Source organism: Brugia malayi, assembly GCF_000002995.4.
Source record: "Brugia malayi strain FR3 genome assembly, contig: Bm_v4_Chr3_scaffold_001, whole genome shotgun sequence".
NCBI classification, from domain to species: Eukaryota; Metazoa; Nematoda; class Chromadorea; order Rhabditida; family Onchocercidae; genus Brugia; species Brugia malayi.
Window position 1 is genome coordinate 6,003,662 of NW_025062477.1, and position 16,016 is coordinate 6,019,677.

General features: G+C 32.3%; 2 protein-coding genes across 2 annotated transcripts; one reads left to right on the top strand and one right to left on the bottom strand.

Moving 5' to 3' along the window:
* Positions 1-284: 284 nt before the first annotated feature.
* On the bottom strand, positions 285-8,449 carry Bm13629 (Uncharacterized protein; the record flags this gene model as incomplete). The annotated part of the gene is made up of 22 exons (XM_043080124.1): positions 285-342; positions 417-457; positions 717-753; positions 1,031-1,132; positions 1,482-1,590; positions 1,756-1,921; positions 2,245-2,382; positions 2,683-2,880; positions 3,121-3,418; positions 3,808-3,905; positions 4,010-4,248; positions 4,471-4,525; positions 4,625-4,823; positions 5,081-5,506; positions 5,644-5,726; positions 5,969-6,158; positions 6,569-6,804; positions 7,015-7,212; positions 7,374-7,540; positions 7,711-7,796; positions 7,921-8,033; positions 8,369-8,449. The coding sequence occupies 22 exons, from the start codon at positions 8,447-8,449 to the stop codon at positions 285-287; spliced, it is 3,318 nt and encodes a 1,105-aa protein (XP_042936058.1).
* A 1,371-nt stretch (positions 8,450-9,820) lies between these two features.
* Bma-marc-6 (LP04173p, putative) lies at positions 9,821-15,246 on the top strand (the record flags this gene model as incomplete). The annotated part of the gene is made up of 13 exons (XM_043080125.1): positions 9,821-9,908; positions 10,262-10,477; positions 10,786-10,979; positions 11,440-11,598; positions 11,757-12,012; positions 12,152-12,314; positions 12,390-12,504; positions 12,684-12,887; positions 13,053-13,250; positions 13,327-13,669; positions 14,103-14,509; positions 14,669-14,937; positions 15,186-15,246. 13 exons carry the CDS (start codon positions 9,821-9,823, stop codon positions 15,244-15,246), a joined length of 2,673 nt encoding a protein of 890 aa, XP_042936059.1.
* Positions 15,247-16,016: the final 770 nt, after the last annotated feature.

Below are 16,016 nucleotides of genomic sequence, written 5' to 3' on the forward strand. Positions count from 1 at the left end.
AAAGTATTCTACGTCCGTTTACTAATTCATTTGCACAAAATGCAACGCAACTTGCTAATTATTTATTTAATTAGTATTTATTATGCACATTACAGCTCGTCATAAAAACTTTTCACAGAGAATAACTTCTTATGGAATGATTTCGTCTTTTGAATGTTCATAATAGTTGCTTAAATGTTATGAGCGTAAAAAACGTGAAGCTGGATAAGTGAATATTCTTTCAGTTGACCTCCTTCCCTCAGAACTCTTTTCGAAATAAATTAACAAACCATTTCTTTCTATAACTAATGATGACGTATTTTTGGTCTCATCAAAATTTTTTTGATCGCATAAGGACGTTTCCTGCAATTTTTTCGTTGATATTTGAAAGACTAATGTACATGTATAAATACAAGAGTATCATAAATAAAACTAACCTTTTCGGACCTTCAAAATTAAACGTCTTCCATTTTTGTATCTAAAATTTATTTTAATTTTATTTTGCAAAAATTAAAGTTGCATAGTTTTTTTTTTTTTTTGTAACAGTCATTCAAGTTAACTATTTCGATCAAGTTAAACATATCAATAACCAATGTTATGTAATTCATATACTATAATGCTCCTCACAAGTGAGTTAATTAATTAAAAATAGTCTTCGATTGATTTAAGCAAGAAAGCAAAAAGTCATTACTCCTAGCCAAACCGAAAAAAAAATGCATACACGATTGAAAACTCACCGGATTTATACTTTGTAGTTGAACTGGAGATGTTGATCTGAAATAAAACGTGAAGATAACTGAAACCTACTTTGCTCCATTAGGATTTAAAAAATTATCAGGTACTAATATTTTAGCGACTAATATTAGACTATGACCTCTCTAGCTACAAAAACTTTTCGATGATAAACATAATATTGAAATGATTTTCAGCTTCACAGAACAATAGCCATGCCCAACCACTGTCTTCTCACAGTTATTCATTAAATGGATTTACTTGCTGCAATGAAAACTTTACGTTATTACACCTTTAAAGAACATTCATAAACACTAACTTTTTTGCAGAAAGTAATACACTATCTGGGAAAAACTCTTCATTGAGCATATTCAAATCAATGGTGGAAAGCGTAGCACTATTATGAAAATCTTTACTATCGCTGCAAAATGGAAAGACCGAAAAGTAAACAAATATTGCAATATTTCAAATTTTTGATTCAAATCTTTCAACCAAAAAATCATACAGCTTCAAATAATTTTTAATTTAAAATCAGAGAATATCTGAGCTATGACTTATGCATGAAGAAAGTATATGAACTATGCTTTCTGTTTGTTTGAAGAATATGTTTCTGAGCTATGATTTCTGTTTGAAAAAAAAATAAGCAGTATTTTTGAACTTAAAAAGAATCAGTAAAATAACATACTGATTAAAAATTGCGTTCTTTCGTCCTTTTATCATTGTCTAACACTGATAACGAAATAAATACTGTAAGATAATCAATAACTTACAAGTCTAATAAATTTTTTATATGATAATTTGTTATTTGTCGGCTATCAACTTGCTGAACAGCAGTCACATTTTCAGGCCATTCGTAAGTTTCCAAGTCTTCTGGTATTGCTGAAACATAAATCATCCGTTCTTTAACAAATTCAGAAGAGTCTTCTAACAGTCAAAGCGTCCTCAAGTTAAGCAAGCAATCTTGCAACAAAATAATATTCATCAAATTACAACAAATTATAATGCAACCAATAAATATCAAATAAAAACAATGTCAAAATTAACCCTCAACAGATTCTCCTTCAATCGAAGAATCTAACGCTTTTTGCAGACTCAACAAGAAATCTTTTGAACAATTTGATTTTGTTAATTTATTTTTCAGTCGCACTAAAGGATGCTGCTCGGAATTGATGGAAGAATGCCACTTCATTGCAACAAATTTAACTGAATCCTGGAAGTTTTTTTTTTAAAAAAAAGACAAATTTTTAAAGAAATTTGAAAAAATAATTAGATTATGAACCTCATAGAATGGATTTAAGATCAAAATTTACGTTAAGAAAGAGTCAAATATCTGAACTTGTAATCTTGGTTGGCGGAAATGTAACAGTCGCTTTTTAATTTATTTTAGTTTTGATCTGCAAACATGAACAACTCACAATAAATTTAAAAAAGCATTTCATATATTATGTCTTAAATGAACTAGAATTAAAAAAAAGCAAATACATTCTAACATAATTAAATTCAAAATCCACCGATAACAATTGTTTCACTTACTTTTTTTAAAATATTTTCAAAAAGATCGACGAGCTGAGCTGCGACCTCAAGAAGTAATTCGTCGATTGGTTCTCCCATCAAAAAACGATCCGTAAAATATAGCAGAGCACCCTCGTTACTAATTAAAGCATTGTTAACCTATATAAAAATATTTAAGCTTTGCAAATTTATAAAGTTGAGGATTTTCTAATTGGCCAGAAAATAACAACAGAAATTTTGACAAGGCAACCCATTTGACCATTCTGTGTTAAGATTTTATAGATTTAAAAATAAAAAAGACCTTATAAAAGGATTCATTATAACAGTTCAGTGATTTGAACAATCGTTTATTGATTAATTACTGGTGTGTCTGTAGACTCTATATGGACCTTCACAGAATGTGAAAAATCGAAAAAAAAAAAAAAAATTCCAAATAGTTGAAAAAATCTTAAATCTTACTACAGCACGACCAAATGCTGAAGAACGTCCTATGCTGCAAATACTTTCCAATGCCAGCATCATCGTTTCTATATTATGCTGCACGTTTCCAAAATGTTCCACAAGACTGTCACATATTTTGATATAGACATCACTAGGCAAACAATCGATTTTACCATCAATATTTTTGTCAGCAACACAAAGATTACGAAAAATTTTCTAAAAAGATATTCAAAAATTAATAAACCAGTACAAAAAACAAATAAAAAGCCATAAGATAATTGTCATTCAAAAAGAACTGTTTATATAATGCAAAAAAATATTACGTTACTAAAGATTTGAAGAAGAAATTTATATTTTCATAAAGATGAAAATTGAACTAATAAGTAACCAACTAGGCACATAGTCTATATTCTTTATTACGACAAAAAAAAAAAAAATGGAAATTTGAGAACTTACAATGACGTATGTTTGGAACGAGACGTGAGGTAAAGTTTTCGGGCTAGCTAGTTTGAAGAACATCAGCAATGTAGTAATATAACTTTTGCGCTGGGAAATTATGATAACCATAAAATTTCGAAGTACAAATTCTGTGGAACAGATAGCCAAGAATGCATAAAATGAGGCTGTCACAAGATCAACAGCATTGCCAAAACGAACATTTGACTCTTCCTCAACAATATCGTCGTCAAAAGCATCAACGATAGCCGTATGTGCCGAAGACGTTAACATTCGTAAGCTCTGCTTTATAAGAATACTATAATAAAGAAATAATTTCCATGATTGATTGCGTCAGAAAAGTGAGATATTTAAGAAGATAAAAATATACGTAAATGATGAGTAAATAAAAGGAAAGAATAAATAAATAAATTTCAAACATAAAATGTATTTCAAAAAACCCACTGTAATAAAACTGAAGAGTTGAAAAAATCATATAATAAGATAATCAAACAAAGTCTCTTAAAAAAACTTAATATGAACTTATTATATATATAAGTCTATCGATCCATATTTAAGTTTTTTAAAGAGATTTGATTACAAATTATATCATACAAAAGACGCATTTGTGCCAATTTATTTGATGAAATCAATCTTGAAAACAACAAAAAATAACAATTTATTAGTTCTTAAAAAAAATTTGCTTACTCAATTAAACGCAATGCATTACCCTCGGAACAATATGCCAAACGTTTACACAGGTCGAATATACGTCGCTTCAGTCGCTGCGAAGATGAGATACCTAACTGCAAAAAAAAAAAAAAGAAAAAACATAGCATTAATATTTCAAATTAGAAAACGCTTCACTCAAAAATCTCATAAATCCAATACATTAAACTTAAACAATAACCATAATCGCGAACTGCAACTGTTTCCCGTTTTCTAAAATACGATCGCTCAGCAATTTTTCCATTGAAGTTACCTCCTGCATATTAATACCAACAACGTTTGCCAGCATATCCGACGGAAGCGGGAATAATTTTAACAAAATATCCAACGTAGCAAAGAAATTTGAAGGTTTATCGAAACCGGAATTCAAAAAAAGCTTTAGAAATGACTGCTGACCAGTTTTCCGCAATCCCTGTCGATCTGACAGAGTTGAAAAAATAAATAATGAAAATGAATTTATAATAATTTCTCTAATTATGCGATCGCCAGATGCTTCATCCATACAACAGAGTGTATACGTCCTTAACAAGGTATCTATCACCAGCTTATCAGGATTTTGGTTGATAGTTTGTAAGGATAATAATAGCTTGCATATAATGCTCGTTGCTGAACGAACAAACTGACAATAAATGTATGAATCACCGGTAAGTGCGGTGCATCGATAACGCACTCGTTTGCTCTGTTGACAATTTGCTATCTACAAAACTTTTTTCAAATTAAAATGAATTTTTAGAAAAACTTGGAAGTTTTTCATCCTGAAAGTCATATAAAATGATTCACCTCAAAAAAAGCTTACATCTAATACGTGTGTAATTTTTTCTAATCCACCATCCCCATAAAATTTTGCGTAGTAATCGAAATGAATTTCATCGGGTGGAACATCAAATAATGTTACATTTTCCGGTTCATTCAGTATTGCATCTATTAGACGTAGTAGAGTTACCAATGCTAACGGCGGATCACCTTCCACATATTTTTCACTGTGATAAGTTAATCTAAAATAATGATTATGCCAACAAAACATTAATATTTTTGAAAAGAAAATTTGGTTGAAATTTATAATTTCTACAATTTTACGGTTGACGACAAGTACCATGAATTTGTATTCCTTCTTCATTTAAATTCCACTTGTCCTATCACATTAAACATAGTTCTACATAGTCGCCTAATTCTAATCTTTTAGATAAATAATTTAATAATCTAGTTTCTATCCTGGCAAACTAATTTTGCATAAATTTTTGAGATTTCAAACCTCGTCGTTAGGAAATCTAACGTATTTATATTTCTGCCAAGTGCTAATTCCTCCCGAAATGGTTCCAGCCAGTGTTTCAATGATGTTGCAGCTGAGATGAGGTTACAATCGATTAGTTTAATAATTTCTGGACCATGCCTTCTCCAAAATATTCCACTAGACTGATTTCGTGCTAAGGCAAATAGAATTTCACACAAATATCCGTAAGTAGCAGTTTGCCTAAACCTCGTTTTGATGTCATCATCGATATGGCTTTCGAGTATTAATACTGATTTTTGAAGATCACATATATGTAACAAATGTTTCAGATTATCTCCAAATGATAGTGCGGAAATCATCGCAAGACGTCCTTCTTCGACTAATAACATATGCAACATATTTTGTAGAACAGTTACACGCTCAGGTGCATCGATTACTGAAATACACCTGAAATTATTGAAATGAGATATTTTTTAAACTGAAGTTCCAGGAAGAATCAAGGTGTTAAAGAAATATCTAAATGCTTAAATTTAATCTAATTTTAAATTGAAGACAAATTCAAATACGAAAAAACCAAAACTTACTTCTCATCGGCAGCAATAAACTGATCAACTAATACGATTGCTCGCAATGCGTAAGGTAATAATGACTTTTCTTTGCTATCTTCCTTAAAAATAAATTTCCTTACGCCATAATTTTAGGAAGCCGATTTATAAATATTGAGATGAAATTCAAATGCAAATGAAATTAATAACAATAGAGTTACAGAAACTACTTTGCTTTGTAAATGTTTTATTTTAAAAATATTTTCAAAGAATCTGAAAGGTTCAAAAGGTTGTAGTGTGTGCATGAACCAGTTTTTAAACCGATAAAAATAAGTTTATGTAGAAAGAAAAAAACCAAAACTACCGAAATTTGATGTAATAATCGTCCAACTAATGATACTGTTTGTGTGCCCATATATGAGAGAAAAATCGCTCCAGTAATATCAGTACCATCGAAATCGCACAGCAATCGGAGACAACGAACTGCCAAATACCTTATTCTCGTATCTTGATTAGGTGATATAGCATGCACACAAATATGCGGAATTAAACAACTGAAAAAAGGAATATCATGCCAGGGAATAAAATTTAAAAAAAATCAGATCCAAATTTTTTAATCGAATGATAAATTAAAATTTGAAGCAAAAGACCATTATGCCATAGAACTGTGTATTAACGGTCGACCCTTTGATTTCAATAATCATAAACTCTTTATGTCAGAAATACTTTATTGAATAAATCTATCAACTAAGGAATAAAAACAAATCCGGTAAATCTTCGAACATAAAATGCATCACATTAGAATGTGAAGTAAAACTACCTAACATATTACTACTGATATATGCCGAAAGTTCGTTGGAGATATGAAGAACTTACGAAACTGCGGTGTTCGTAGGATTCTGGAAAATTTCTAAACTCATAACAATTGCATTAAAGTGCTAACATTAATTTTTACACGCCTTACTTTTTCACAATGGTCCGATGTGCAGAGCATGACATGTAGCTGAAATCATTTCTTATTTTCGAAAAGAAGTTGTTCAGAATGTTGAAGGATGAGAACAGCTGAGAAGTATCAACATCATCACAATCTTCCTCCATAAAAAACCTTCGTGCATGGTTTCTTACAATATCAATATTGTATTTAAATACAAAATAACTTGCGATTTTTTGAAGTACTCCTAACAAATCCAGCGAAACATCCTGCAAAATTCTAAGGGTAAAGGAAAATAATGATGATGGCTTATCTGTTTATGTATCTTCAGTGTACAATATAACCTTTATCCAAATCAAAATTTGTTCTCTTAGCTCTTTTCAAAAAATCATTGCGAGACAAGAACAGTGAAAGTTGTTATATATTTCCTAAGTACACTGAAAAATAAAACAATCACTTCTGAAATGATAAATGCAAACCTCTGGTTTCATGAAAAGATGTATGACTTGCTCGTATGGTGTATATTTATTCCCTTCAATTTTTGTCACCATGAATTTCCAGGATATTGATGGATGAAAAAGAATGTCTAGAAGTGCTTGCGCAGCTTCACATCGGATTGATGAACAGTATTGCTTGGAGGATATGATATTCATAATATAATTTAAATATTGGGGAGCCTGAAGACAGTTCCGTTTTTTACCACTTTCCTTTCTCACGAAATATTATAAATATGTTTCCACGATACTAATCAATCTTGACAATAAATTTAAGAGACTAGATTATGTGAGATCAATTAGTTCGACTAGTTAAATAAATCAATGTAATTCAATAAGCATACACAAAATGTCACGCTCAAATCCTTTTCATGCATAGCTGATAGCTGTTTGGTTAGACTACAACCGATCATAGCCATTTGACTGCTTCCTGCATACGATGTAGAACGACTTGAGCTAAGTCCAAATTCAACCCATCTTGCTAATTCAACATCCATCTCATGTACCTTTTCTGTAAGTTGTTTTAATTAAATAAAAAAAGTTAGCAATTATCAAGATAACAAAGCATTGAGTGCTTCAGAAAAATAAATCCTATAAACGCTGAAGTTTATTTGATGCTCAAGGTTTCTAAATTTGAGAGTTAATATTAAGTTACAAATAAAATTTGTTGCAAACACATGCCTTCACAGGATGCAGCTTTGGTATAAATTCGTATACTGCTTCGAATAGTTGGTAAGATAGTTTCCATAGAAATTGTCCAGTCGTCACTGGAAATTGAGAAAGCTTATACTGCTGACAAAAAAAAGTGTGCTGTCTTGATAATAAAGGCATGCAGTGGTACAGTGCGCATCAAATTTTATGAACAAATCAAACTAATTAAAAATGACTTACATAAGCTCAATCAGTGGTTTGGAACAAAATGATTCCAAAGCACCGCAAAAAAGTTCGTACTCCAAATCTGTCGGTTTCATATCTTCCATATCTTTCCATGGATATTCCAAATTCTAAATATCATTAATTTTAAAATCAAAATTTTGATCTGGACAAAAAGCGTAGAAATCAGAAAGAACCAGACATATCGCAAAAAAAAAAAAAAGAAAAATACAGTTTTGAGATATTGAACCATCAACAATTCGTCAATAAATTAAATGCTTAGAGATTTCATATGTGTCCTAGCAAATGCAAATAATTAAATGTGCAAGCTAGTTTCGAAACCCATCCATCAAATAATCCGTCTATCCTACTAATGGAAACATATAAAACAATGAACACCTCCTAATTCCAGTCACTTGTTTTAGATAATACAAAACTGTAACATATGAAAGCAGTGCATACTTACCTGAATAAGAACATTATCAATTTGCTGCAGAGGAGATGAGGCCAGTTCGTTTTGTATCGGTGCCTTCTCTAAACTCTCCATAAAATTCTCGTTATGTTTTTCCATCACTGTATATTACTTATCATATTGGAAATAAAATACATCTCTATTCTGTATTCAAAACCTAAACATTAGTTGAACCCATTACACCTGGAAACCTTTGACAATTAGTTCTTATGCTTTCATACGAGATTATATGCGTGGAAATACGTATATGGATGGATGAATGAATGTATGCATCACATTTACAGAACTAAATTAAATTATTTCTTGATTTTTATCATCAGCCGACTGTTGCCTAGTTGGAAATAGAATTGTTACACGTGTCCATGACAACAGTACGCCGTTAGGAAGGAAAATACCCGGCAGATAGATGCAAACACAAACGAAACTAGCAATGAGTTTCCTTTCCCAATATAAGATAACTTTCATCACGTTACCACGCTCATCTGATTACGTACGCAAACTTTTCCAGTAACACAAGAACGATTTCAAAATTTTCATAACGTCCTGAACTGAGTGATACGCAGACGTAATAATATAATTTGGCTGGTGATTTTGATTTGTCTTATTGATAGTTTAAAACCGGAGCTGGAAATCGGTTCTCTGAGTATAAGCGGAGGATTTCCGTAAAACACTTGTTACATACGGATTTGAGGTCAATATTTTTGAGTTGTTGTTAATAATTGACTTCTACGGCAAATTTTTAACAGCTGGCAAACCTCCAGTCAACGTTAGTGACGTCATTTATCTAATTTGAATTGTGGTAGTCCGCACTTTTTTTTTTTTTTTTTTTCTTTAAATATAGTCATTCCCATAGTTTCACTTCAGTTATTTCTTCAGTAAGTTAACGACATGTAAGTATTTATAAGTATTTTGGGAACAATTTGTTGTAGTGAGTAGTAGTATTTGATTGTATTGTATGGAAGAGCAATGATTTTTTTGTTGCTCTATTGCTATAATGGCACAACAGTTAATGAGATTTTTTCAATCATATGGAAGGTCGCAGTTAATTTTTTCACTTTTTCCAACTATAGTTATTGCTTAGATGATAACTGTTAGATTACATGAAAAGCTATATAACAGATGAATAGTTTATTTTTTATTTGTATTTATTTAAGTGTAATCACTGCGTGAAGGTTAGATTGGAATTGAGAATAATGAGTTGCTTTGCATATTCGTACAGTTTTGCTTTCTCACTCTTCATACATTTCATACTTTTGTTTTTCTTATCCGTTATTATCATGCAGATTATAGATGGATTGGATTAAGTAGTATGTCTGGTACAGTGACGCTTAATTGAGATATTATTGATAATGAGAAAGAGAAAGAAGGCGATATTTTCTACAGACGTTATTATCATTAAAACGTTCCAGTTAGTCTCAAGTTGTACATTAAATTCGAGAGAGATTGATGGGAAGCGTTGACAATAGTTCAACTAATGCTCCACTGAATCCCGTTGCTGGCACTTCAGAAATGGTGGACGATGGCGAAACTACTGGTTATTTTTTATTTTTTTTCTCTCCAAAAATTTTTCTACAAATCTTTTCTGAAAAAGAGCGAAAGTCTGTGAGCAGAAAAAAAATTTTTGCATCGTAATCAACAGTAATTTTCTCGAGAACATTGGTTGTCAAATATAAAGTTTCTTAAATATTAACATTGTTAAAAATTTGTGGTGCTTTCTTGATGCTTCATAAACATTTCGGAAAATGCTTTAGATTGAATAAACATTTTGCTTGAAAAGTGCTGTTTATCGAATTGCTGGGATAATCAGAAGAATAATGTAATGAATTAATGAGTGTAGTATCAGTGAAAGTATTGATGGCAAATGAAATGCATGTTTGTTAATTTCAGACATATGCCGAGTTTGCAGAAGTGCCGGCGATAGTGCGTTATATTATCCGTGTCTATGCACGGGAAGCATTAAATATGTTCATCAGGATTGTCTTCTAGAATGGCTGAAATACAGCAAGAAGGAAGTTTGTGAATTATGTAGCCACAAATATTCTTTTCAACCCATTTATCGATCAGATATGCCTCAAACATTGCCACTTTCTGAAATAATACGAGGTCCATTCTAATATTTCAAATGTTTTAAAAATATTGAGTCTCATGAAAAGTTTTGCTTACTTTTTTATAGTATATCTATTAAAATTCAATCCAGTTCTAGCTAGAATATGTATCCTCTTCATTTGAAATAAAATTTTTCCGAGTTTTAAGAATGCGTTATCCTGAGTCTTGTGGGAATTAAATGCGGTCGAGCATTAACAAAGTCTCGAACAATATCTTCCATATAGAAGGAAGATATTTTTTTTATTACAAAATGCATCATTTTCCCCTCTGTACTGCATTTTGCTACATCTATCGAATTGTTTTAGGCATTTTGCTTAATATGGGTCGTATATTACGCTGTTGGGCTATTTACACGCTTGTGTTGGTTGCTTGGTTAGGTATTGTACCAATAACAGCCTGTCGCATTTACAGAATAGTTTTTTCCGCTTCTTTATCCAATATGTTATCATTGCCTTTTCAACTGTTCTCACCAGACAATTTGCTGGTCGATTGTCTTAAAGTAAGTTGTCACAAGAAATGCGATTTTTAACCTAAAAAACTATGAGAAAATGTTTTACCCAACTACTACTGATATCATAATATAGAAATTGAGTTGAATAAGTTTGAAATTTCTATTTTAAAAGTTATACCTCTCTTTTCATCTGGTGGAATGGGTAGTGGAATAAGTGAGTCTTTCCTAGCTCGTTGCTTTAAGTGACTGAGATTTTTGCATTAATGTACGAAAAACTGTGGGTGTGACAGTACAGATGTTTCAGTTCTTTATGATTTTTGGCTTTTTTCCAGATAAAAGTTTATTGCAAAATTAGTATATTTAGAATTTGCAGTATTCATGAAAAGATGTGGAGGACACGGAACCGACATATTTGGAGTGTGAATTGTTTTGTAATGTTTGTAATGTTAATGTAGTTAATATGTGCTTCATATAACCATTTAATAATTCATTATCGTCGTATCTTCAGGGTTGCTTTATTGTTTCGATTTTTCTATGCGCTTTTATATCCCTTGTTTGGTTACGCGAACAAATTATTCATGGTGGTCCACAGGAATGGCTTAATTTAGAAGATGTTGCTAGAGGTGCGAATGCAGAAAATGCGTTGGATGATAATGTTGATGCCGTGGTTAGTTAAATGATTTTTTGTTGAATACAGTGTTCCGTTTTCAATGCATGAATTTGTGATTTTCGGTAGATGATTAAGCAGTTGAAGAGTTGACTCGGACCACGTTAATAAAGTTTTATATCCTCTAAAAAATTGTAACGTTTTTAAGAAGCTTTTAGGTTGCTGAAGCAAGGGTTGAAATTGCTGGTAACGATATCGAAGGAGGAGAAGTAGAAGAGCGAGGAGATGATGTGGAACAAGGCCAAGAAGATGTTGCAGTTCAGGATCAAGCAGATAATGACAACTGGAGAGAATGGGAAAGAGTAGCGGATGAGTTAACTTGGCAAAGGCTCCTTGGCCTAGATGGATCACTTTTGTTTCTTGAACATGTTTTCTGGGTTATTTCACTGAATACCTTATTTACCGTACTATTCGGTATGTGTTTCATGTTTTTTTATTATTATTATTATGTTGGAACGCTTATTTGAATTATCAAAAGGATAAGAGGACTCGGAACTGGTGTGTCTGCAATATTGTGTTTATATATGTATTGCATTTTTTATGACATTTCCAGCATTCTTGCCTTATCAGCTTGGTCATTTTTTTCTGAAAGCTATTGGATTATCATCTCGAGTCGCTTATTTTCCGACGCTTACATCTGTGTTACTCGGATATTTTATTCTTAGTTTAATTGTTCGCTGTCTTCATGTTACAGCGAAAATCTCCAGATTAGCTCCGTAAGTTGCTCTTAAATATTTCGGAAAAGAGGAGATCCTAGAAGAATTTTTTTTAACTCAATTTCTTTTCTTCAGAATGTATCGAATATTGGGAATGTGTTACCTTGTCCTCAAAGTTTTTCTTCTCGTACTGACCGAAATTGGTTTCTTTCCAATAATATGCGGTTGGTGGTTAGACATCTGTTCTCTGGTATGTTATACATAGTTTTAGCACTTTTTCTTTTTTAGCTCATTGGTCTCTACAAAATTACACTTTGTTACCTCCGTGAGAGAATATGAAATATATGATAATTGATCAAATGACATGCTCCTGTTTGTTTCTTATACAAGACAACATTCCTGGTATTTGTATCTTTTTTTATATTTTAGCCTTTATTTGCTTCAAGTCTGTCGCGTCGGATTGCTTCTTTTGTGGTCTCTCCAACATCATCCCTTTTTATGCATTGGCTTATTGGTATGGTTTATGTCTTCTACTCGGCTTCGTTTGTGCTGGTTTTGCGTGAAGTGCTTCGTCCAGGTGTTCTCTGGTTTTTGAGAAATTTAAATGACCCAGAATTCAATCCGATACAAGAGGTATCGTTATACAGTTATTTTTTTTATGCAGTTATGGAAAGCTATTTCTGATATTATTGTAATGTAAAAATGCGTTTTGAGCTACTAAAATTTAAAGAAATCTGTTCATTCAACTTTTCTAGTACTTAAAGTATATTTTTCTTAAATTATAAGTTAAATATTTAGATGATTGAACTTCCGGTCATACGACACTTAAGGCGACTTATTGCATCAACATCAATCTTCTTTACAACAATTCTTCTGCTGGTTTATGTTCCACTTTGTTTCATAACGCGCTATATACCATCTGTACTACCATTCAATTTGAGTTTGGCTGCCGAAACTCCTGTCAGCGAGCTGTCACTGGAGCTACTTGTTTTACAGGTAATTTGATTTATACTTCGAATTCAGCTAGTTGTTTGACGTATTTCCATGTAATGAATTGTAGAACAAATTGCAGGTAGTACTTCCAGCCTTACTTGAACAGACTCATGCCCGTACGATTTTGAAGACAGTTGTACGCACTTGGTGTTGTATTTTTGGACGATTACTACAACTGGAACATTATTTGTTACCGATGGAGGAAAATGAAAACGGACGCCAGCAACGCGAAGCACCACCAGTCCAGCCAGTTGCTGGACTAGGCTTAGCTGCTCAACACCAAGCCTTGCTCCTTGTTCGAGAACCGCAGGGATTCCAAGCTTATAATAAACCGTCGCACTTTTCGCTTCGAGTTGTTGCTTTGCTCATAGCTCTCTCACTTACGTCGATGTTTACCAGCATTATATTTTGTGTGATACCAGGTTGGTTTTAATTTCAGGTTATTTTATAGTTCTTACAAAGTGATTTATAGCTCTGGTACTGACGGAAGATGTTGCGGAATTGAAGATGCAAGTCCATAAGGCAACGTCATTTGTGGGGGTCGAAACTCGGTAGTTTTAGGCCCTTACATCCTTACATATGAAGCAGGATGGGTAATTTGGTTAACTTTACGTACCATCCGTGCTCCGGTATTGTTTCAAGGGGTTGTTAATGTTCAGGAAATGCAAGAGATCATGGTGTGCTAAACTATTGTTAGAAAAATTGATCGAAATGCATGTCGTTAAGCAATTAAGTAATTTTGTTTGCTTCCTTTCCCTAGTTATCTCTTAAAACTATTTAATGACAGTTGTAAGAAGTAAAAAATTCAATTTAGAGTTTTTGCAATTTGGCTATGATTGATGGAATTAATTGCAGTGACATTTGGTCGTTTCATAGTGCACAGAATATCAGGTCATACGAATATCCATGATTTATATACGGTAGCAGCTGGGTTGTACGGTTGCTGGATTCTGCTGAAATTATTTTTCTTAGTTCTCGAATATGCTCCTCAAGGGACATTCTTCTTGTTCTCAGCTTTTCGTAATATGGCACTTACAGCAGTTAAACTCTGTGCTGTATCTGTTCCGATTTTAATAGTAATTCCACTTCTCGCTGGAATATCTTTTCATCTGGCTGTAATCAGTCCAATACGCATTGCATTACATCAAACATCACTTCTTTTCCCATGGCAGCACTGGGCAATGGGTATTCTGCATTGTAAAATATTTTGTGCAGCTGTCATGATGGGACCTAATTGGTGGATGAAGCATGTTTTTGAGCAGGTAATGCTTTCCTCTTTTTGGACTGGATTCTTCAGAAACCAGCTAATTTTGCCTTTTAAATTTGATTACTTGAAAAGAATTTTTTCCTATGACACGCTAAAGAAGTTTGTTCTTGCTTATACATCTATTGTTCTTGGATTCTTTAGCTACTTATTTTAGTTATATGCCGATGGCATTCGTGGCTTGAGAGTTCATTATTTATATAAGCAGTTGGTTGCACCAGTTCTCGCTTGTTTGGCAATTCATCTTTCCGCACCACGTGTCATCTGTTCATTAATTTCTATGATCATAGACGTTTCAAATGAAGAACAAATTATATTTTTGCGTTATTCATATCCAGCTATGCTGCTTTGTGTATTTTGCGTTTATTTCGTTTACTGGCAATGCACCAAATTTAAGGCTTTGGCGGAGAAAATCCGAAATGACAAGTATGCTTCCAAATTTCCAGGAAATTTTTTGCTATCAGTTGAAATTAGGAAGGAGATAATAAGGAAACAGTTTTTTATTGATGTCGAAGTTATAAATATGTAGCCGGATGATAATATAATTCCAAGTATTAGATGGTAAAATTTATTATAAATAATTCGCTGTGGTTAGGCAATCTTTATCTTATTAAGAAATGAATTAAAATAATCTTTGTGAATAATTCTTGATGCAATAATTACCAGTATTGCAGGTATTTGGTAGGAACTCAGTTAGTCAACTATGAAAGAAATCAGGCTGAAGTCAGGCACTAAACAACTATGGGTACGTGAATGAACTTTTATAAGCGTACATGAGCGCAACGTTATCGTGATAGTGTGAGCAAATGAGCTTTACTTTTGGTATATTGTTGTGCAGCATGTTTTTATTTTTTGGCTTGAATCTTGCCTTTGTACTATGGCAATTTAACTGAATTTTAAGGTTTTGTATTTGGAAACATTGACGAAACTTTAAAATGTTCAATTTCTAAATATGTATATAAGGATTATCAATATTTGTTAAATTGTCATAGTTGAAAACGGCAAAATCTCGTAATTTATACTAAATTCCTGAACACACATGTCTTTTAATAGACCGGAATTTAATTCGTGGTGCCAGTGTCATATATTTCAATTTGTTCTGTACACTTCAAAGCAGTGGTAAATTTTCTTCTATTGATAACGATGGACAAACAAGAGTGAAGCCGATTTAAGTAAATTATAGGTCAAAATGTCACCACATATGAATGTAGTAAACTACATATCATCTACGTTCAAACCTCGAGCAGGTTTTTTAGATTCAAGTTTAGAGGGAGAAAGGACCATAGCACCTGAGTATTTTAGGATGTGTGATATTGTAAACATCGATGTATTTCATCTTTTATTAAACAAAATAATAAAATATAAGTAGAATGCTAAAATGCAATGAAAATGAGCTGAATTCATCAGAGCCGCATATTTCATTTAAGTAATTGTTTGAGAAATGAACATGTATGATTACAAACGGATTCCAAGAAATAGAATTACCCATTTCGATAGCTATCTTA